We start from the raw sequence: 23,819 nt of genomic DNA on the forward strand, positions 1-23,819 counted from the left end.
AATTGGTAATAAGCTAGCTTTTTGGAATATTTTGGCATTTACTAAGATTTGTTTAGGCTGCTTTGGAGTTTAGCTAATATTTCAGCTACATGCTAGCTGTTTTGGCTAATTATTGCTTTTTTGTTTATTTGTTTTTTAGGCTATTTTTAATTGTAGCTATTTTTTCAGCTACATGCTAGCTGTTTAGTTTTTTAGGCTAATTTGGCAATAATCTAATATTTTAGCTGGCTGTCATCTTCAGCGTTTTCAGCTTCAGCATTCTTAGCTATCAATTTCAGCACTTTCCGCTATCAGCACTAGCATCTTCAGCGGCCAAATTCTGATCACAGCATTCAAACTAGTATTATTGCAGGTAATGCTACTATATATATATATCTAGTTTATAATTATGTTAAAAAGTTACAGTTTGAGTTTGTTAATTGATTCAATGTTTTGCTTATTTACAGTGTAATGTCAAATGTGAAGTGGAGTCAAATCTGTTAAACCTTCTTGGTCTAAAACACCCTTAAGTTTAAGCTCAGAAAAACAGAAAAAAAATCAGACTTTGTATCCATACCAAAGGTTCATGCATATTTTATTCAAGAGTAAAAAAGTGGATAATCCCATGGGGCATGCTTACAGTGTTAGTGACCAGGGAGCCGAAACAGAAAAGTCCAGGGAGGGGCAGGAAAGGAGAAAGAAAGGAGGAAAGCAAGAGAGGAAGGAAGGAAGAAAGAAAGAAAGAAAGTCGGAACCGTGGCACAACTCTATGGCGCAGGGTCATCCGGAGGGGGCGGGGCAGGATCCGGGTCACCTCTCCCGAAGAAGCACAACCAAGGAGCAACGCAACATGAAGAGCAACCAGCAGAGAGAGCTTAAATATTAAGAATAATGTCCATAATAAATAGAATCAAAATAGTCATCATAAATAGAATCAAATACCGAGGAGTCCTCATGAATGATGCTCAGAGTAAACATTTTTTCTTAAAAACTGGCGCCGTCGCCGGCTCCTCCGCCGCTTTTTGCCTCGAACAGCGCCGGCTTGAACCATGCAATCATGCTTTTGGCTGCCCGAATGTATTTAGTACGATCATTCGTTTCATATTGGTTTAAGTATTCATATTTATCATTAAAAACAACTCCTGTACATAGACAAATTGGAGGGGAGGGGGCGGGGCATGAAGAGAAGCGTACTGTCGTTCTGTACAGCGCAACTGAAAAACACTTACAAAAAAATAAAGGAATAAATGAGACCAAAAGAAAATACAGTGACAGAAAAAACGATTTGAAAAAATAAATTAACAATATGTACAAAATAAATGACAAATCATACCTTCAGTTCATTTATATTAACCAGAAAACCCAGAAGGAAAAATTTCCTACTATAGTGAAACACAGAGCACAAATATAATCTTCACATTATTATCAAAGAACTTAACTTTGCATGCACTGATGCGTTAATATAAATGCTTTACAAAGACCTTTAACTTCAGTTTTCCTCCTCTGGCCTTCAGAAGAATCGGTTTCCTCCGACAAATGCCATTTAAACCAGCTTCCCCCCCAAAAAATCTGCAGAAATCAACCCAGAAGGAAAGGAGGACGAATATGAATCTCCTCCCTAAAATAAAGCATTTCACTTATACTGCATCTCCTGTGATCATATGCATCAGATGTGCAATAAAACCTCTTTGTAAATTATTTACACGTAGAGGGAAACTCCTCTAATATAAATTGGGCCCAGTTTCAAGCCTTTCCAGAGAGCGAGCTGGCTGAGAACCAGAGTTTGAGGGGGACAGTTCCCCTTGGCTTCAAGCGGAGAACGGACGCAGTGCAGTGCTACAGAAGCAAGAAGGGAATCTCCTCCTGCAGGAGTTCAGGGCTCAGATTAGACTGCAGCTGGGAGCGTCTGCACGCACGGAAAAGCCAGCGCGTAACCCTTCTGCAGCGTTTGGTTACTGCCAGACTGTCGGTGTGAACTGCAAGCGAGAAATAAAGCAAAGTTTTGTGAATGAAAGAAGTTCTCTACGTGTCCTCAGGTGACTGTATATGAGAAGTGAGTGACCCCGCCCCCCTCGAGTTCCAAATAACTGATTATATCTGTCAGAGTAACCAACCTTTTTTTCTTCTTGTTAATCCTATTTTTTATGGGATTTTAAACTTGCCAATCGAGTAAAAGTCGACGTACAGCGACCACATTCGATTTTGTGGGAACTTCCAATAAGATCTCTCCTTATTGGTGAAAGTGGTTGCCATAGAAACATTGACTTAAACTCTCACACACCAATTACTGCTCAATGATGCCGTCTGACTCCAACATGGCGGCGTCCATATTAAATAACATCGTAAGTGAATCTTTTCCTTTGAGAGAGTCCAGTTCTCATATACAGTCAATGGTTCGTTCCAGATTTAGATTTGTTTCTCAAACTGAGCCGTATGTGAAAAACTAAGTACACCTCCTGACTCATCTTTGAATTACTGCATCAATCCTTGCTGTTATTGATTCGGGACATTAGGCCAAATTATGATCAGCTTGTTTTGAATTGAAAGTGTTTTCAGCTTTATTCATTAAATTTGATTTATTTATTTTCCTTCTTCAGATATTGTATCCAGTTACAGCCAAACTAGCTGCGTTTCCATTAATGTGCAAAACGTTATCGAAATTCTAGAAATGTCTGGAAAAACAAACACAATTTCACAATTACACTGGTAGGTTCATTAAATTATAATTATGCGAATTAACACAAACCGACTCACACGAAAAGTCATTCAAAAACATGGCGATGGATGTGAATTTTACTCTGATTTATTGCAGATGCGTTCAAATTTCTGCCAAATTAGCGCTCATCGTCATCTATCAAAGGAGACGTCGGCATCTTATTGAACGGCAGGCTACGCGGGAGCGGCTACGGATGAAGAGATTTTTGAGAAATCGTGGAAGGTGATTTTACAGAGGAGTTGTGGATCCAAATGATTCCACATGACACTCAACTTTTATGGCGCCCAGCGAAACATCTCAAGTGTGTTATCCCACTGTTGGTCACATGACTCATTTAATTAAAAAAAAAGTTTTTATTGCAGTTTTGCAGAGTATGTAAATTTTGATACACCTTAAAAACCAACTCCTCGAAGTCCAAGAACTTTTTTCTGATAAATGCAAGTTTTTTTTTTCCATGAGGCTAATCCAATTTGCACAATTTCAGTCAATGGAAACGCAGCTAATATCAGTTTGAATCTGAATTGCTTCCCTACCCCTCTGAAGGTTGGTTATCCCTCCACCGCCAAGACGATCTGCATCGTACTTGTGGCACAGAGGAGAGACGTTTTTCTTCCCGTAGGAGTGCTCCAGAACACAGAAGTTTTTGCATGTCTTTTAAAGTTTATTAAACCAATTTTATGTATTTTCCATGCTAACGTAGCTGACCGGCGACTGTTGATGATGTCATCAAGTGGAAGTAACGTTTGAATTTTTTCCAAATCTCTCCACTTGGAGGGATAAATGTAGGGCTAGAGAAGCAATTCAGATTATCCCTCAGTTTTTTTTATTATTATTATTAATTTGGGCTCAAAACAATCCCTATAAAAACCCCAAACTTCCCAGCTATTAGTCCCAAAAAGATTTCCTCTTCATAACTGTGATTCAAAAAGTCCCCTTGTAGTGGATCGGGTCCTTGTTCCAGGAGCTTTGTGGTATGAATGTGGGACATGCATAACCAGCAGAACTGGAATCCCCAGTCAATCAAAAAGCAGAAGAAACAAAAAAAAAAAAAAAATGGGGGTGGATTTGAAGTTCCTCAAATAAGAATAAGTCTATAAGGCTGAGTTTTGAGGAGGTGCAGGCACTAATTGATGGAAAGTTTCTGTCATTACCCAACGATTTGACTTTTTAAATGCTCTTTAATTCCTGCTAAGTTGATTCAGAAAGCTCGCTTTGTGTCTTGATTTTCCCCTCAGAGACCAGAAGATCCTTTTGGTAGCATAAAGTATCTTAGGAACTTACAACCACCTAGAAAGTGGGGGAAGCGGCCAGGGGAAGGGGGAGTTCTGATTAGCCCTGAGAGCCAGAAAGGCAGAGGAAACGTCTGGTAAGCTAACTGAGGCTTGTAGAGTCTGAGATGCAGTTTTTTTGGAGTGAACTTACTGAAAATGTCTACATAAATTTCTAAGTATCCTCAGAGATATTTATAAAAAACCAGTGGATTTGATCCTCTAACTGGCTGTTACAGCCTTTTCTTCTTTGCTGTCAGGGTTGCGGTGTACTTAGTTTGACAAACTTTTTGTGTTGCGTTTGTTTTGGCATCTTGTTGTACCGTTTATCTGAGATGGATGATAATAATGTCAAAACTTGGTAATTCGACCTTTGAAGGTTGCAACTGCATGCATGCTAACGTGTTGTAGCATGTGCAGGCCTATCCTCAACTCTAAATATGAACCGTAGTTTGGTTTGTCGCCTCGTGAGCAGAAGGAACCGTCTTGAAAGCAACGCCACACCTGAGCCCAAACACACGGACACGCCACAAACATGCTGTGGAGCCACAAGGCGTCCCCCCCGGCACAGACTGGACGGCAGCTCCTGCTGTTGGTCACGGGGAGCGTCCTCGAAGTTTCTCTCCTGTGGTTGTGCCGATACAGATGTAGTTCTCGAGACCAGAGCTGATCAGTTCAGTATAGAAACTCAGCTGTTGGTGGTAAAGTCCGGGTACACTCATGCCTTTACATAAGAGCTGAGGAAAGGTAGCTAATAGTGTGTCTGTGTGGGCTTGTGTGCAGTGGATGATGGGATGTGAGCGTCGTCTGCAGGATTGGCTAGCGATGCATTTCTCACATGTATGTATGACTATGTACATGTGTCTAAACGTGGATCCATGTTGTTGCTGTAACTGCAGGTACAGGTCTGAGCGCGTGGGGGGGGGCATCACTGTATATTGCTGTTGCTGTCTGTGCCGTTGGGCTCCCCCATGTTCATGCGTCCCATCGACAGGCCCACGCTGTTGACGGCGTCGCGCCTCGGCGGCATCCTCTCGTTGATGCGGTCCAGACCCTTGGCCTCCTCGAAGCTGCTGATCCGATGCTGCGGCGAGAAGCCTCGGATGGCTGCAGACAGGCGCACACAGACATCCACACCGAGTTAGGATTTGACAAAACATTCCGGAGAACGTCGTTCAGCCAAACCTCTTTGGAGGATGAAGAACGCCAAAGCAAAGAGAAAAGCCTTAGTCACAACTGCCCTTACAGTGGAGGGAGAAATGTGGGCTCACCTGTACGGGACAAGCAGGTGGCACGATCAAAATATCAAGACCGATCGGTTAACCCAGGGGTCGGTAACCTTTAACAGGAAAGAAGCCAATTGGACTCGTTTTCGACTAAACCTAGAAGGAGCCGCATAGTCTTACTTTATTCTTTAAAAAAATTGGATTTTTCATTCATGACCTTCCTTTTTTTAAATAATAAATATTAATTATGTCTATTTTTTGGCCCAAACAAAAGCAAAAATATAAAAGAACTTACCATCTATTAAAATTTGATTTCTTTTTTTTAAATTTTTTTTTACATATTTTCAAAATAAAAGATGCTCTGTTCTGAACAGGATCATCTCAGTGCAGTTATGAACAGCTATTCACCAATGTTGTGCAGCATTAGATAATATCTACTTTTAACTCATAAAAGATCAAACTTTTTACCAAAGTTTTGATTTGTATATAAAATCTGTTCATTCTGGAGGTAGAGTTGAGCAAACAAGACGTCTTCAGGTCAACAGGGATGTAAAAACCCAAATAGTTTATCAATTCTGTGCACTTCAGCCATCAATTTATAAATGTAACTAATCTAAATTAAATACATGCTAACTAAGTAATCCTTACTTAAAAAAATACAATTTTCTTTCATTTTTCTTTTCTTTTTTTGTTCTTTTTCCCCTCTTTGTCCTCAGTAGTCTTCCACTGCTGACTTTTGTTATTTTAGTTTGGGGTTATTTTTGAATGATTTTTGATTGTCACTGGTGTCCGTAGCAGACATGAAATCCCGTCCACCTTCATCCACGTTTGTATTAGGATGGATAACACGTTAATGTAAGATTTGGGTCATCTGGACCCCTTAAGATAGCACAAGGGTTAAATCGGGGTACCCAAGTGGTCCAAGGGCCACTTTGTACTGGGCCACAGACAGGGAAAAAATGCATACTCTAAGTAGGGGTCTCCAACCCTCAGGACGCGGAGAAGTACTGGTACTAGAACGTGGATTGGTACCCTAACCCGGTACCTCGTCCGGTACCGTGTCCTGAGGGTTTGGGACCAGTGATTTTTTGGTAGTGATTGGCCATGTTTTTGTTTTCCTATTTCATTTTTTTGTTTGCTTATTCTCTACTTTTTTTCTTAATTGTTACTTCTATGTTTTACGAATTTGCTGTTGTGTTTTTGTATTTACAACTCCATCTGCTGTTTCTGTTTCTGCTGTTGTCTGACTTTTTTATCATTTCTGTATTGATTTAACTTGTCGTCTTCCTAGAGACCTAAAAACCCGCCGCACCCATACAAATCGACCCCCATCTGGACGCGTGTGACTAAGGCTCGTCTCGTTTGGACAATTAGAGGTTTGCATAAACAAAATTCTGGCCCCAAACTCTGCACACATCACTACTATCCATCTACTGTCTGAGTTCTGAGCTAGGATGACCCGAGTTTGACCCGGGAAGCTCGGCCTTTGATCCTAGATCAGTAGTCTGACACAACTGGCAGAAGAAGAAGAAGAAGCAACAGGAGACACAGAATACCGAGGCAAAGCTGCACAGACACACATCTGAGGAGGTTTTGACAGCCGGACGTTTGATCAAAACAGGCCCACGGAGAAAATCCGATCAGGTTAGCCTCTTTTTGTGGCCTTTTTTTTTTTTTAAATTCCACTGATTTACATCTTCAGTCAGTCAACTTTCAATGAAAAACGAGAAAACAAGAAACTGAACCGTTTCGGTTTCATTTATTGGCAGTAGCAGATCAGTTCTGTGCTTTATGGGAATTACTGAAACTGATGAGTTAGTTGTTGATGGTGCAACTCCTGCTCACGAGGATGGAAAAAAGTCTTTTTTTTTCCTTTTAAACTCTTTCCTAAGACATGCACACCCTTTTAGATGAAGCGGAAAGTAGTTTCAGTTTTTCTTAAAAGATATATTTTTTTGTGCTAAATTTCTTCTGGAATTTTGAATGGAAGTAAATGTTTAGAAAGCGTTTAAATCAATTGATTTTAAAGGAATCTCAAAAGCTAAGAGGTAAATCAGTGGACTTTAACACTTTAACACCAGAGCTCCAGTGTTTATGGTCTTTGGTTTATTGTAACCATTAACATAATCAATGTCATTCCAGCTGATTTTGAAGGAGAAAAGCAGCTCGACGAGCTGCTTTTCTCCTTCAAAATCAGCTGGAATGACATTGATCATGACGTTGATCGCGTTAACGATTAAAAAATTACAGCTTGTTAAAGATTTTGCGTTTAAGCGTCACCGGTGACGCCTCAGGTGTTAAAGGGTTAAAATAAACCAGAAGATGAAAACCACTGCCTTCTGTCGTGGTTTTAGAACAATTTTAACAAAATAATTTTGGAAACAGAAAGAAGGAAGCGCCACTTTTGAAGAAAAGCGCCACAAAAATGTCACAAACGGAGTCCTCCATAATTCATCAGAACGAACAAATTATGGGTCTGTGTTCTCGGAGGGCACGAAACACAGGAAGCGGCTCACTGATGCGTGCAGACGGGTCTGTGGACACGAGCTACACGCCACCAGAGACAAACACAAACGACGGCGCTCAGGAGAAACTGGAACGCTCGCCGCCACGGCAGTTTCCGAGGGATCCGCTGATCGTCAGCAGATCCCGCAACTGAGCAAGAACATCACACCATGAAGAAACTGAAGCAGATTCGCAGACACACATTTAATCTGAAGGTTTCCATCAAGAGCTCCAGCAGAGAATCCCAAACCATTAGCTCCCACTACCATGCCGGATATTTAAAAATGTCGAATTTGACTAGAAACTAGTTGGCAGCAGCTGGTAGTAAAAAAACTAAATCTGCCAACAAACTACACAAGTTATTTCAATTTTGTCCAAAAATAAGAGTATAAAACTCCCAAATTACCCCAAAAAACATGTTAGAAAAGCCCCAGCTGAGGTTTGAACCAGAGCTGATGCTGCCAACCCAGGAGCAACCACCCCCAGACCATTTTGACCCACCTTCTTCAGGGAGGCGGAGCTTAAGATGATTTTTTTTTTTTAAATGGGAACATCAAAAATGATTTCTTCTACTACAGTATTTTAGAAATTAATAAATAAATCAGTCCTTTTCCCACTTCTTTTCCTTTTTAGTTTTAATTTGAAAACTGAATTATACGCGGAAATTTCTGGGGTTTTTTTGTTTGTTTTGTTTTTTCTTTTTATTCAATGTTGAGTTTCAAACGGGCGAGAAGGGCAATCTCCACGAGTGCACGGTCCTCCACGATATACGCTCGTGGGAGACTTTTGGTGGAAAAATAACACCATACTCCTGCTCCTCTGCAGAAACTATGTCCTTGGCCAGAATAATTCATAATCATGATTTTTAAAAATAGACTAAAAGATAACTATACGTTGGACATTTTTCCACCATTAAGGAGTGGAATTTTTTTTTATTTTTTTTTTACGAGTTGCTTGATATTTTAGCTTTCAGAGTGAATAAAAAGTGTCTCCACTGTGGATGTAATTGACCAACTTACTGGTTCAAAACACTGTTTTTTTTTTTTACAATTTACAAGCATATTTGATAACGCTTTCATGACAGGAATGCATATTTATCAATATTTTATTTTAAATCCCACCAAATGCAACTTTTACTGAAAAAAAGTTTTGCAATAGAAGAACATTTGTCACTTTTAACCCTTTAATACCGGAGCTCCAGTGTTTAAGTTCTTTGATTTACTGTAACTTTACAAACGTTAACACATCATTCCAGCTGATTTTGAAGCCGAGCCGCTTTTCTCCTTCAAAATCAGCTGGAAATGGCCGAAAAAATTTGTATTTAAGCGTCACCAGAAGCGCCTCAGGTGTTAAAGGGTTCTGTGTGTTTCTGTAGAAGGAGTTTTTGCAGCTGAAGCATGCAACCCGGTGAGCATGGGAGGGCGTGGTGAGGGAGCAGCTGATAGAACGGCCATGTTTGCCGCACACACACACACACACACACGGTGAGATGAGAGTGATTTTTACCTTCGGCGTCTTTAACTGTCTCGATAGCTTCTATGGCCTCAATGGTGGCTGAAGGATGAGAAGGAGAGAGGAGGACAGAAAGACAGAAGAGACGAAGCAGAAAGAAGGAGGGAGGAGAAGAAAGGCTGAAACATGCTTCTGTGCAGACAGAAGACACAAAGAAGGAGGAGGGTATGGGCGTCCACGGCTCTCCGGTAGATGTCGTCAAACATAAACATTTTAGAAACAGGGATGAAAGAAACTGCATTGCGTTGCTACGACAGGAGAAGAGGTTTCTGTGAAGACTCGGGCATGTTTCAGGCTTTGAATGTGCGTCCTTTGTTAGCAGCAGCTCATGCACTTCAGACTGAGATGTTTGAACGTCACTGTTTTCACCATTGACTGTATGTGAGAACTGGAATGAGTAACTCCTCCCTCCCGCCTTGAAACATTTTATGGTACTTATCGATTGGAGTATCTCTTACGATTAGAACAATTATAAGTACTTTTTAAAATTTTACAATAATGACAAACTTTATTTTTAACTTTTTATTGATTCTTCTACTGTTTTGTTTAAGTATAAGAATACCACCAATGAGATATATAGGCTAGAGTTGTTACGCTAGCTTGTTGCATACGCAAAGTTGGACGCCATCTTGGAAAGGGCGAGATGCCTGTTTACTGCTGTGCTACACTTGCACAAGCAGGAGTAAAAGAAAACAACTTTTAACGAGTAAATTATTACTGTCAGCTGATAAAAACAACTTATAAAAACATTTTTTAGGAAAATTTGAGTAAGTTTATGCTTAAAAGTGAACGTTTAGGCTGATCTTGTAGTCTAGTCAAGGTCAATTGTAACTTTGATTTCCACGTTTTCTGGCAGAACCACCGATCTTTTTTGTTGTATGGAGGATGACGGTGGTATTTGTACGGGTGTTCTAACCAGACAACCGGCTGGTAAGCAGATTACTAAGCAGAAAGAAAGAAATTGACCAGGATTTCCTCATTAGTGACTAGCAAAGAGCGAAGAATTTCGCAGAATTTCCATCTGGTGGGCGGTTGAGGGACGTGGCCAACGGAAAACCGCCTGCCTGAGTCCTTCTGATAAAGGCCTTATTTTTGTGATGATCAGAGTTTTTTTCCATTTTATAATCAGACCAAAATGAAGTATTTTATTATACTTTTACAGTATCTGTTATTCCGGATCTCATTATTTCTTGCTCTTTCCAAAATGGCGTCGGTCTTTACATATCTTGGACAGTGGTAACAGGCTAGCCTGACGTCTTTAGCCCATATAACTCATTCAATATCACCATTTAACAGCCTCATTATTAGCTCAATTAACACAAACATGTTTTTATCAGTTAATTTGTCTGCACAGGTGGCAGCAGTTCACCGGGTTCATCTCCTCAGTGTAAAACATCTTGAGTTTTCGTCGTTTTTCATTGCCAAATTGTAAAACATAAAATGGATCAGAGAATGATGTCTTTAAACTGATGTTTTCATGCATCGTTGAAATTTTCATAGTGTGTAATGACAACAATGATTATATGGTGTTTCTTATTTTACGGTAATTCAGTCTCAGTTGATGAGAAAACATAAATGTATGTGATCACAGAGATATCTGCTGTTTAAATGGCTCAGGAGTGTCGTAAAAGAGGCAAAACTGTATAGAAATTATATTTTTTATGTAATTATATTAATTTAATTAACTAAATATATCAGTAAAATACAATAAAAATGTTATGATTTTGGAAAAACAAACCTAACCTTGTTCAAATTACTTAACCAAAGAGGACGTGATGTAATATTTGATGGTTACAGATCAGGTAGGGATACTTGTTTCAGCTGGAAGTAAGCCGTTTTCTACAGGTGATGTCACAGTCACTCAGTCCAGTTCTCATATACAGTCGATGGGTTTTGCCCCATGCGGCCAGCAGGCTGTTAGTGTTCCGAGGCGCCGCTGAGTGAAGGTGAACGCCGAGTTAGTGAGGAATGAGAGGAGGAAAAAAATACAGCAGAGGAGGAGAGGAAAGAGGGCTGGAAGGAACGCAGAAATCCAAACTGTCTGTGTGCCTTTTCTCCACTTCCCAGAGGTGTGCTCAGAGTGGGATGTACGTGTGTCTAAAAGCTCACCGCTCTGCAGGGTTTGCTTGCCCCCAGATAGCACTCCGCTGGGCAGCATGCCTGTAGGAGTCAGCCCCTTCAGGGTCAAGACGTTCTCACTCTCCTCCCTGAGAGACGGGCACAGATAACAAGTGAGGGAAGCGCAGATGTGTGGGGAAAAAAGTAGAAACTCAGAGAATTACACACTTCCCTCAAACTACCACCTGCAGACACATTAAAATACAGATTTTGGTGAAAAAGGAAGAATCCACAGATGTGTTTTGAACTCACCGTAGAACAGAAAACATCTTCGCCATCTTCCCGATGGCTCGGATCTTGTTTTTGATCACCTCTTTCCTCGCTGCAGCTGCACTTGCTAACAAAATAATAATAAAAAAACACACATGAACAGAAGCTCCAAACCTCCATTGGAGGTGGTGAGGCGGCGCCTCTCACCGTCATAGATTTCCTCTCCGTCATTCGTGAGCTCGTCATCGGAGCAGATGCTCAGAACGTTCACCAACATCTCAGTCACTGTCACACAAAATACAGATACTCTGCTATAATTTACAAACAGAAGATTTCCAGTAGATTCATCACATCAGAGACATTTCTACCATCTTAAGTATTTTAACAAGGTCAGTCAACTAACTAGCATCAACTCAGCAACAATCAAACTTAAACTTTCTGAAGATTAAAACCCCCAAAATAAAAATACATGATTAAAAAACCTGATGTGCAATAAATTACATCCATTAATTTCACAGTTACATGGTTGCTGGAGCCTAGGCAACCACAGGAATAAAAGTAATCAGGGATTTTTTTATTTTCAAAAAAAGCAAATATTTACACAAAAATAACCAAATGTCACAAGGACCAAGCAGAAAAGAAATGTCAGCTCCATTTCTGCCAACAGAAGATGCTCAAATTTGAATTGAGGACTTCTCTGGATCTGGCAAAAGCACAAATAGGCAAACAAAGATTGACGAAGAAAGGAACGACAGAAAACCTCCCACTCTGACAAAAAAAAAAGAAAAAAGAACAGAATAAAAATACAATCCAGGAAAAAAAAACAGAATTGTGTTGGAAAACAGTTCAAAATTTGGTTGCTTCCATTTAGGTATGCTCTTATTTTGTACTAAATGTTTGTATTTCTTTGAATCAAGTGGGTTTTCTGGAGGTTTTTTGTCTGAAAGTTTCCCTTCTTTTCAGTCTTGTGTCCATAAAATCCAATATTTTGTATACAAATTGGGTTATTTTAAAAATCTTAATATGCATGGTTTTACATTGAAAACAATATTATGCACGCAGAGTTAACTGATTTAAAATAATGACTCCTCTTCAGTAGCAAATACACAAAGCATATTTGTTAAAGACCCACTCCAATAAAAAAAATAAAATAATTGTTAAGATTTTCATGTTTATGGAGGACATATATAAAGTAAATCAAGCTTAAAATAGAATTTCTGAGGATTTTTTTGTTCAAAATGTTTTGAATCAGGAGTAGATAAAAAAAGAAGCCACAAGCTCCCTGCTCTGCTCCATTCTGATAGATCTGCTGCTCTGCAGAAACTATGTCCTTAAAATGACCTGCTTTTGGATTTTTGCTAAAAACTGCATAATCATTATTAAAAACTCTTTTTAAAAAGATCAAAAGTGGTCTGAGTGGGACTTACTAACTACAAACTTGTAAAAATCCACATTTTTCATTTTTGTTACGTGGTGTATTTGTAATATCTGCCTTTAGATATTATTATTTTTAGTTATAATATCATTTTTAATGCTTAAAGTAAAATGAGTGGTGTCCTGTCATCTCAGTCACCATTTGTTTTTGTATATTAACTTAATGTGGCTCTATGAAATAAGTGAGTTATCAATGGAAATCATTTAAAATTGACCCCAAATTCCATTGAAATTAATTTACAAAATAAAAGTAAAGTGTTGAAATTACATTTGACCTTCATTTAGCTCCATGATGCTTTCATAAAATATTGTTTTTATTTATATATATATATATATATATATATATAATTAAAAAGCAAAAGAAAATAAATGTGAGGAATGAGCCGCTGATTACCCTTCTCTCCCACGAAAGGCAGCGACCACGTGAAGACGTCCATGAAGTTGGGGAGCCAGTAGGGGTGGGGGGAGCAGTTGAACTGGCGGATGTTCATCACGTTGTTCTCGTATTTCAACACCGCCGCTGCGCACAGAAACACAAGACTTTAGAGGAACGCGTTTCTCCAAGCATCAGTCTCATCAGGTGGAATCTCTGAAGGTGTTCCAGACCTTTGTTGTTGTACACATCCAGGTAGTTGGGAGCTGAGAAGATGGTGATGAGGGAGGGGAACCCTGTGGTCTGACTCTTTCTGTACATGCGGTACCTGAGCGAAGAGAGAGATGAGGGTTTGTTCTGGAGGCAGACAGTTCAAGAGCAGAGAGCTTTAGGAAACAAACACAAAATGGAGCAGAATCTCTGGAGAGAAGAACTATTGAGCAACAAAAGCCCCTCCAAGTGTTGAGGAGGAGGAGGAGGAGGAGGGTTCACATTTGGGTTTTTAGGCTTAGTCTGGGTACAGTTAGTTTCCTGCACACAAAGGGTGTTACAAGTTTAGACAGGAAATGAGGACGAGCACAAAGACGGTGCCGGAGTGAACTCATTACCTCACTCTGCCAGCAAGACTCACCTATTTCATGTAGAAACAGATTTTAAATAGTTTTAATTAATTCTGATAGTGTTAAAACACAAAATGAGAGAATTTCTTTTTTATATGGATATCAAAATGTTTTGAAAAGTTACTTATTCCTTTTTTTATAAGCAAATATTTAATTGTAATAAGTGCAGATCTTAATATTCTTTTCATTTATTTTGGGTCAGAACTAAAACCTCCTTAAAAAGCAGCTTAAATAAATTTTAATCTAAGATATATTGTATATAATAAAACAAGCGGTTACTTATAAATTAAACTTAATTTATATAATTTTTTAAATAAAAAAAACAATCACCAGGAAACATTGTTACACATTTTTTCAACAAAAGTCAAACATTCAAACTGTTTACTTTTATATTGTAAATGTTTATTATTCCTAAACTATAAATGTTTTATTTATAATATTGAAATAAAAAAAAATAATATCAATAATCTGGAATTCTTTGTCAACAGTTTATTCTTTAGTATTTTTAAGTACTTTTCTGATAACACATAAAAAAATCTTACTTTAAGTTTGTGAAAAATGTTTAATATCTTATATTTTGCACTTTTATGTCCGAATGGTTTGGCAGGTGTTTCACAGCTTTTCAGTCCTTCTTTTTAGAGGTAGAACTGGCACTGAATCGATTAATCAATTTTTATTTCTGTTTGAGGAAAGTTAAAAATCTAACCATTAAAAAAATGCTTCAAAATGAAATAAATCAAGTATGTCAATATTGGATAATACCATTAGAACTGCTGATAAAATGTCTACCATATGAAATCAATTGAATGATTTGTTTTTGTACCGTAATAACTACATAAGTAGCGGGTTCTGACACTCATTACTTTGTGGTTTTAGAAATATTCTTAGGTTGACTTTGTGCTGATGGTTTTAATCACTTTTCTTCATTATGCGTAAAAATGCACGAGTTCTTTTACCTGAAATGAAGCTCATTTTGAGAAGAAAAGTTATATTTGTGTGTTAGGAAATGCTTTTAGTTCATTTGTAAATCAATTTGCATAAAATTGTTTGCTGAAAATTTCATAGATTTTTGTGTCTCATTTATTCTGTTTCAGAAGCAGCTCAGTTATGAAAAATAAAGCTGATTTTATTGCCCCCCCCCCCAGAACTGCGGCTGCTTACCCAGCATCCTGTGCTTCGTGGGCCCTGATGATTGACAGTAGGTTGTTGGTTTGTAGGAACTCACACACTGCAGGATAACTAAAGAAAAAACAAGCGAATCCATTAGAAAATTCTCAAAACGAAACATGAAAATGAAGTGTTGATTTTGGTGTAGGGTTTCATAGGGAGCAGCAGAGGGCAGCAGTGAGACCCAGCTCGATGAGGGGGGGTGGTTGGTTGGTTAGTGCAGTGAAGCTGATTGATTGAGTCTCCTAAACAAGAAGCATCCCTGTTTCCATCACAGCGCCGAACCCACTTCATTCCACCCCGACTTGCCATCTGCCCCTCCGCTGCAGCTCCTGCATCAACCCCGCCCCCCTCCCCGTCTTCCATCTTTCTCCTCGCCACCACCACCGTCGGCACCCCCCTCCTGTGCAGCTCTCCCTCGTTCTCTCACTGTATCTTAATATCACTCCATATCTGGCAGGAGTAGCCAGTCGTCATAGCAACAGAACCGTGCAGTCTCCCTGGGGATTGTGGGATATCTTTTCATGCTGAAACAGAGATGTGTGTGTGTGAGAGAATATTCTGTGTTAGCTTGCATATAGTGTGTGTTTGTGTGTCCAAGACCTTCTGCACAAACTTGCAACAGAACGAGAGATCCGGGATGTGGTGCAGCGATAAAGAAGCATCTCAGCATCACATCTCACATCCGTCGACACAGATTTCTGACTCGTGGCCCAAATCATGCTGCTTTTTGCAGAAAATGTGATATTTTTGCATCTTTATCATCACTTTAGCTTTTTTAATAATTAGATTTTTCAATGATTTTCACTTGAAATCCCCCTCAGAGCTCATATTTGATGTATTTTTCATTGCAACACTATAAAGATGAATAATTCTTTCCATACCTATAAAAATAGGAGCATCCTCTGACTGTGTTGTGGCCAAAATACTCCTGGGTCTTCTCGTTGCCAAAGTCTTCCAGTGGGTCGGCCCACAACAGGTCACACATGGGCCCAAACGCCGGGGGCTCTTTGAACCGGTCCAACTAGGACATACGACAAACACACACAAAAAAAAAAATCAGAAGACTTTTCTTTAAAAAGGAAAAAAAGCCACAAAACATGTAGTCGCGCAAGCACTTAAATAAGACGGGAAAGAAGGCACCCGAAAAACCACATGCAAACAAACACATGATGTTGGAGCCGTGCGTCTCCATGGCAACCCTCGCCACACAGGAGGGGGAAGATGTCACACCGGCAGATCACCATGGAAACGCTGCCATTAGACGAGGAAGCGTGTGCGCGTCTGCGGTTCTGAAAACTGTATACATTCATCCGAGGCTCCTTTCAGCGCCTCCGAGCTTCCCGGGAATCCATTCAGGCGCTCCTCTGATTCGCTGCCGGCAGGTGATGGTCGATCCTGTTGCATTGATCTTATTATTTGCAGCAGAATTATTTATTTTTTTAACTGGGGGCAGATTATGGGGAAAATATTTGATCTTTTAGGGAAAAACTGCATGTCAGTTCAGCGTGATTTATAGATCTGACAAAAGAAGAGCCGCCTGGAACATTTTTCCAGTGTTCTGTTCTCAGCATTGTTCTGTAATTACAGCACTGAGCATGCCCACAGGGCGCAAACCAGCAAGCAAACTTGTGTTAGAAGCTTTTCTAGCTGCCTCTAAAATATGTCAACGATCAAAAGCGCACACGCTTTTTCCTTTTTTTTTTTTTATCTGGAAATTGAAGTTTTAGCCTCATTCTTAAATGATAGTGATGGTGGTTTTGCTTCAAATTTAAGGGTTTTTAAATCAGAAGTACTTTTTTTTCCAAATCTGGATGCTTTACTATCTGAATTAATTTCTTACACTGTGTAAATTTAGAACGATTGTAGTTCTTTTCTGCCTTTTGAAACAACACAAAAATATTAGCTAAAACATTTTTTTTTACTCTATTGCATCCTTCCACGCTTTGCTAGAAGATCTGATAAGGAAAAAATATAATTTAATTAAATGTATGTCTTTATATTACAATAAATGTATAAGTAGTAATTAATTCATTTATTTTTTTTAAATGAAAAGTTTGACTACAGAATTAAAAATTAAGACAAAAAGTTTTTAAATACACATTTATCTTTTTTTTACACTGAAAAAAGTTTTAAAGGGTGCAAATGAAACAGAAAAAGAAAAATAAGTCAATTAATTTATTTCTGCACTAATGTATTGAAGTAAATGAGCAGCTAAAAACACCAAATATTTTGAATATATATATTTTTTTTTGGGCTACGATTCTCTCAGATCATCTAAGAGTAAAACGATTTAAAAAATGGTTTCACACAATAACAGAACTATAGATGCTAAAGACGGATTGTTGTACCTTCTTGATGTCGTCCAGCGTGTGGATCTCTGGTGAAAGCCCGCCATGCACACACAAGAACTGCTGGTTCATCAGAGCAGCCAGGGGCAAGCAGTCGAACGCCTCCATGCAGGAATCGTACACCTGCTCCGAGTATTTGATCTTACCTGGAACATTGCACCACAAAAGGAAAAAAAATAAATAAAAGTGTGTTTTGACATCCCTCAACAAGAAATGCAAAAACCAAACATCCAGAACATGGACAGATCTGAAGAAGACGTCAGCGTTTCTCCACGCATGGATCTATTTTGGTTCTTTTTGACATAAAAGCATCAACATGAGCTTCAAGTCTGTCACATGGAAACGTGGAATTTCATAGAGGAGCATTTTTGCTCATCAAAAAGAATACGTCTGACCCAAATGTGAGGTTCAAGCTGCAAAACGGGCCAAATTTATATTTAAGATTTATAAGGAACAGTGGAAAAGAGGTTGGACGAGAAAAAAAGATTAGAAGTTAAAGACACGTTCCAATGAAAATGGGGTTTTAAAAATGACGTTTTTTATCAAAGAAAGTGAAGCTTAAAATACAATTTCTGAGTTTTTTCTTATTTAAATCAGTGTGAATCAGGAGCAGAGACAAACAGATCCATGACCGTCTTTGTTTTCCTCGTCTGAGCTGGAATCTGGCTCCGATGTTGCTCGCCATTTTTGTTGACCTGGTGATGTTAGGCTGTAAGCTAACGGGAGAGCGTCTAAACAAAGGGGTGATGGGCCAAAATTTAGAGGTGAACTTCTAATGAACTCCTGCCACTCTGCAGAAATTATGTCCTAAAACGACACAGTTTTTTAGATTTTGCCTAAAAACTGTGTCATCATAATTAAAATACTACTTTTAAAATAGATCAAAAGATGATTGGAGTGGGTCTTGCAGCAAAGTGAAGGAGAAGGAAAAGATGTAAAAGATGCTGAAAGATGTGTTGTATTGTTGTACATTTGTGTGTGTGGTAGCGAGGAGTGCGATTGTCAACCTCTCCATCTGCCTGGTGTAGAACAAGAGCTCATTATTGCCAGTCCACCAGTTGTCAGCTCCTTCCACACACACACTCAAACATTTATGAAGACGCTCGCTCCCGCATGCGTGCAGTCACTTCCACACACGTGTCACCCGTGCGCTCTCGACGCAACACACACTCACGCGGCAGATGGTAATTGAGGGCAACCACTATTTGCCACAAGCACCAAGGGAAATTAGCTTCCTCGTCCCTTGGCCAATCAGGCACTAAGGAGTAGGTCCCTGAGCCAATCATTAAGGGCCAAATTAATTTGCCGCTAATCACCCACTCTCGGACCGGACGGCGAGGAACGCAGGTGGAGGAGACGCACTGGAGGGGGGTGGATGGATGAATGGATGGAGGCAGCGGAAGAGGAAGATAGCCGTGTGGGAAAGGAGGAAGGAAACGAGCTGAGAGGAGGAAAAAGGGAGGAAAGGAGGAAAATAACTCTAAAGAAGATATATGGAAGACATTTCTGACATCAGATGACTTCCTTTCCGTGAAACTAAAAACTGAATTTAAACGTCTTTAAAAGTCTTCCTTTACGCAGTTAACATAATTCTGGTCATTCTATCGATAATTCAAGGAGCGTCATCACCATTGACTGTATATGAGAACTGGACTGAGTGAGAGTGATGTCACTCGTAAAAAAATGGCTTACTTCCGGCTCCAATTAAATGAAGTCAACTCAGTTGCCATTTTCTTACAGGATGTACACCGCATGTCAGTAAGCAGTTGTTGGTCCAGTTCGGTTTCAGTCAACATTTCTATGGTAACCACTCTAGCCAATCAGGAGGGAGCTTATTGGAAGTCCACACTCCACTTGAGAGCAGGCTACAGGAAATCTGTCAAACATTTTGCATATTGGACATGGGGGCCAGTGGGCACCACATGGTTTTAATGAGGCATCTGATTGGTCCGTTTATAACTTGAAAAACTTGAATCACAGAAAAAAAAATATATTGAAAAAACAAAGATTATTGAGAATAAGTTACAAAAAAGTATCAGAGCAATATTCTGACAAATAAAGTAAAAGCTGTTTATTTCTCAATAGAAGTCTATTGGCTTTTTGGAGCCAGTGGGTACTTCCTGTTTGGAATACTCAGTCCAGTTCTCATGTGCAGTCAATAACTCAAGTTCCGTTTTGGCATTTTTTTTAGATAAACTGAAGACTGAAACAGTTTGCTAACCTGGTTAGTAGATGGTGACAGAAGTCAGGTTAGCTATTATGCATCCAGATTAGATACTGGACTGATTTAAAAATTGATTTAAAAACTGAAAAAACCCTTGTCTAAATGTTTTTTTGGGGGGAGTTTTTCCCTGATCAAATTGTCTTGAATCCCCACATTACTCCTGGTGTTTATAGGTTGTGTTTGGTAGTGGAGCCGGCATCAGTCTGTGAATGTGTGAACGGGACTGTGACTGTAAATTGTTTTGGACCTTGAACCAAAGTAATAATTACACAGAGCTGTGCTGAAACTAGGACAGAGAACCGAACTTTTGTTTCTGTGTGCGCTTCAATCTGGAAGTCATGGAGTTGCCCCTTGGTATGAACCAAATTAAAACTGAAATTAAAGGAACCCACAAGCTTCTGTGCAACACAGGCTCCTTCTTCATGTATCATCACAAACTGGAAAGGGTGCAGACTATTTTGCCAAGGGCCAAGTGTAGTCTTTTATCATGTATGTAGCCATAAATAAAATATGTTCCCCGGCACTCAGAGGCAAAAGCAAGCTTCTCAAAACGGATGAGGGCTTCTCGATGCGAATGGATGAAATGCTACAGCAACAAAGACAGATGGAAAGACCTTGTAATTTTGTGAAGGAAAAAAAAAGACTTGACTCACATTCTTGTTTGAAGGTGAAATATTCTGTCAGATGTCTACATTCATGGTTTCCCCGAAGAAGAAAGAGCGTCTTTGGGTAGAGGATTTTCAGAGACCAAAGGTACAACACGCACTGAAAGTTCATCAGGGGGGGAAAAAACAAGAGAAGGAAGAAAACATATCAGTTTATGTATTTAACTCAGGGATCTGCAACCTTTAACGTCTCATTTTACCATTAAAAAAAAACAAACTTTATGTTTTTGTGGTCATTAAACCATTCAAACTGAAAATGTAGCTTTTAAATATTTACAATAACTGGAGTTTTTTTAAATGTCAAATAAGACTTTTCTGATGCAGCAGATTTACCCAAATTAAAAACTCATGACACTCAAACATGCCATTTTTTATCATTATCACTTATTTTTCTCCTTTACTCTAATTTTTAAAATCTATAGGTGTAAATAAAATCATATAAAACTTCTGAACAGCAACTGCTGTGCAGAAAATATGCGCTTTAAGCTAATTCGAATTATAAACCACTCTGACAATAGATTAATCATTTTACCATCATTTTAATTATCTGACATATAAATGTAAATGATAAAACTTAGTAAACTAAAACACTTTGACCAAAACTACAAAAATATGTTATTTATTTAAATAATTTGCATTTTTCTTTAAAACAAAAGAGCCACCGTGAAGGAATAAAAGAGAAGCTTTAAAAACTGAAGCTTTTGCATTCAGAACCCATACATATTGTAGATACAGAATAAAAGCATGACTGCACAGATTTTCAGAACAGCATTTTTAATGATCCAGCGATGGAAACAAAAGTTTAAAAAAAAATGTTTTTACCTCTCAATTTATGCATGTATTTTTTGTTCAGTGATGGATTTAACACCAAATATAAGACCGAGCCGAAGCTTATCAAGCGGTTAATCAAACACTATTTGACAAACTTGATTTTTAATTTTAATATTGAATGGATTTAAAGGGTCACATGCTGTTCGTATAAGTGCAAATATGTCTATTCATGAATAAGAGTAATTAAATGTTATTGTTTATATTTATTTGCAAATAAATATTTACGTACGACTACGTCCACATGTCCCAAAATACCACTGCCCGCCGACATAAATGTAAGTTTTTTAGCAAATTCGGCAGTATTTGTAATCGGAACACGGCAGTCGTATTATTACATACATTATTACAGGTTTCAAGAAAAAGTAAAAATTTTATGGATTAATTTTTGACATCGGTCAGTGGCCACCCGGGCACATTTGGAGGTTGCGCGGTGGAAGTTCAGTGACAGGCGTGTGTTAGGAGGCCAGCAGGACGATAACTAACTGATGGGAGGGTCTCCAAGGTCCTCAAAATAGTCTGATGAATGGCAAATTTTTGACTGCCACTCCCTTGCTCCTGCGCTGCCATACAACTGCCACTGCGCTGCCGTCCCACTGCCACTGCGCTGCCATACAACTGCCACTGCGCTGCCGTCCCACAGCATCTGCGCTGCCGTCCCACTGCCACTGCGCTGCCGTCCCACTGCCACTGCGCTGCCGTCCCACAGCATCTGCGCTGCCGTCCCACTGCCACTCCGCTGCCGTCCCACTGCCACTGCGCTGCCGTCCCACTGCCACTGCGCTGCCGTCCCACAGCATCTGCGCTGCCTTCCCACTGCTACCGTCTGATTGCTAGAAATTGTACAATAGCAGTGCGAGCACTCGGCGAGCGCACAAAACTCATCATGGGGTTGATAGCACCACAAAGTAAAGCTACTGGACTCATGTGAATCCTTACCATCTTTTTGTAAACAGAGCAGCTTAAAATCATCTACTCCTCTTGTTGGTTTCAAGAATCTACGAAGTCTCTCCATATTGTATAAATCCTCCAAGAGCTTCCAAATTGCATGTTTTCTTCAAATGCCATGAAAATATGCTTGAGTCACGTCTGTTTGGATGAATCCAAACTGGTCTATAAGTTAGGTATTCTCAGAGCAGACTGCTGTTTTGTGCACATGCCTGCATCACTGCCCGTCTCCGTATGGTTAGAGCCTTTTCCATATGGCAGAGGTGTAGCGGTGAGCTTTAGTGACGCTCCCTCCCCAGAGACGGAGCACTAAAACCTGTGGAAGTGTAAGCCACTGACACCGTTTTAGCCGTACGCTCACTGCATTCACAATCCATTGAGCGTGGAGCTTTTCCGGTTCGATGCACGCCCACAAAAAAATTACAGCCAGACGGGTGTGTGCCAGGAAGTCCACATGCCCGTCCTCACCTCAATGCTAAAGTAGCCTCTGTCCACGTAGTCCCCCAGGAAGAGGTAGCGTGTGTTAGCAGGAGAACCCCCGACTTCGAATAACTTCATCAGGTCGAAGAACTGACCATGGATGTCTCCACACACTGCAGAAGAACAAACAGATTATGCAGGTCATGCTGTCAGAGCTGGAAAATCCACATTTTGGTTTACAAGTGTGGGACCATCTGTGCCTTTCTGGCTCCGTATGCTCTGATTTGCATTTACAGAGGTGTAGGTATCCTTCCCTGCATTTAGAAGCACAAATCCTGCACAGATTATGCAAAATATACAGCATTTTGGGCAGTGAATTTTCTCTAAGCTTCTTCTTTTTCAGAGATTGCTACAACGCAGTGTGAGATAAGGTCAATTTGGTGCAACATTTTAGAGAAGAAACAGGATCGGCATTAAAATAATTCCAGTAACATAATTTAGAAAGACAAAAATAGGGATTTCAAACTGAGAATGTACTGAATCCTGTTGCAAAAGTTGACAAAATATATTTATATGGAGAGTAAAATATTGAAAGTTATTTAAGGTTAAAGCTGATTTATTTTGGAATAATATTCCAGCATTTTTATTAATTATAATTATATTAAAGAAAATTAAAAAATTGGCATTGAGGTAGCTTTTTGGACTATTTTGGCATTTATTAAGATTTTTTAGGCTGCTTTGGAGTTTAGCTAATATTTCAACTACATGCATGCTAGCTGTTTTGGCTAATTTTTGCTTTTTTTGTTTTTGTTTTTCAGGCTATTTTGGAGCTAAGCTAATATTTACATGCTACAGTATCTGTTTGGGCTAATTTTGGCTTTTCTTAAGGTTATTTTGAAGTTTAGCTATTTTTTCAGCTACATGCTAGCTGTTTTGGCTAACCTAAGTTTTTTTTAGGCTAATTTGGCATTTAGCTAATATTGTAGCTGGCTATCAGCTTCATCATTTTCAGCTATCAGCTTCAGTGTATTTAGCTATCAATTTCAGCATTATCAGCACTAGCATCTTCAGCAGCCAAAATTAGCTTACAGCATTCACACTAGCATTATCGCAGGTAATGCTATATATCTAGTTCATAATTATGTTAAAACGTTACGGTTTTAAAGTTTAAAAAATGTAGTTTCAGAGTGTTCAATAAATGTTTATGGTTTTGGGTTTGGAACTGTAGCTCCTCTCTGGCAAAAGGCATCTGCAA

The 23,819-nt window shown here is 39.3% G+C and overlaps 1 protein-coding gene across 2 annotated transcripts in view; it reads right to left on the reverse strand.

The window, feature by feature from the left end:
* Positions 1-557: 557 nt before the first annotated feature.
* The window catches only part of ppp3cb (protein phosphatase 3, catalytic subunit, beta isozyme), a 27,488-nt gene continuing 4,226 nt past the window's right edge, over positions 558-23,819 (reverse strand). The window contains exons 2-13 of one of the 2 annotated variants that reach the window (XM_024282941.2): positions 22,613-22,737; positions 20,357-20,468; positions 17,480-17,625; positions 16,013-16,152; positions 15,123-15,200; positions 13,575-13,669; positions 13,363-13,488; positions 11,742-11,819; positions 11,577-11,661; positions 11,316-11,413; positions 9,201-9,248; positions 558-5,070 (exon numbers count right to left, since the gene is read on the reverse strand). In XM_024282941.2, the coding sequence (XP_024138709.1) occupies positions 4,892-5,070; positions 9,201-9,248; positions 11,316-11,413; positions 11,577-11,661; positions 11,742-11,819; positions 13,363-13,488; positions 13,575-13,669; positions 15,123-15,200; positions 16,013-16,152; positions 17,480-17,625; positions 20,357-20,468; positions 22,613-22,737 (1,310 nt within the window). In that variant the 3' untranslated portion in view covers positions 558-4,891. The remainder of the gene's footprint in view (positions 5,071-9,200; positions 9,249-11,315; positions 11,414-11,576; positions 11,662-11,741; positions 11,820-13,362; positions 13,489-13,574; positions 13,670-15,122; positions 15,201-16,012; positions 16,153-17,479; positions 17,626-20,356; positions 20,469-22,612; positions 22,738-23,819) is intronic. The other variant, XM_024282942.2, reaches the window with a different exon arrangement.

Source organism: Oryzias melastigma, linkage group LG10 (assembly GCF_002922805.2).
Source record: "Oryzias melastigma strain HK-1 linkage group LG10, ASM292280v2, whole genome shotgun sequence".
NCBI lineage: Eukaryota > Metazoa > Chordata > Actinopteri > Beloniformes > Adrianichthyidae > Oryzias > Oryzias melastigma.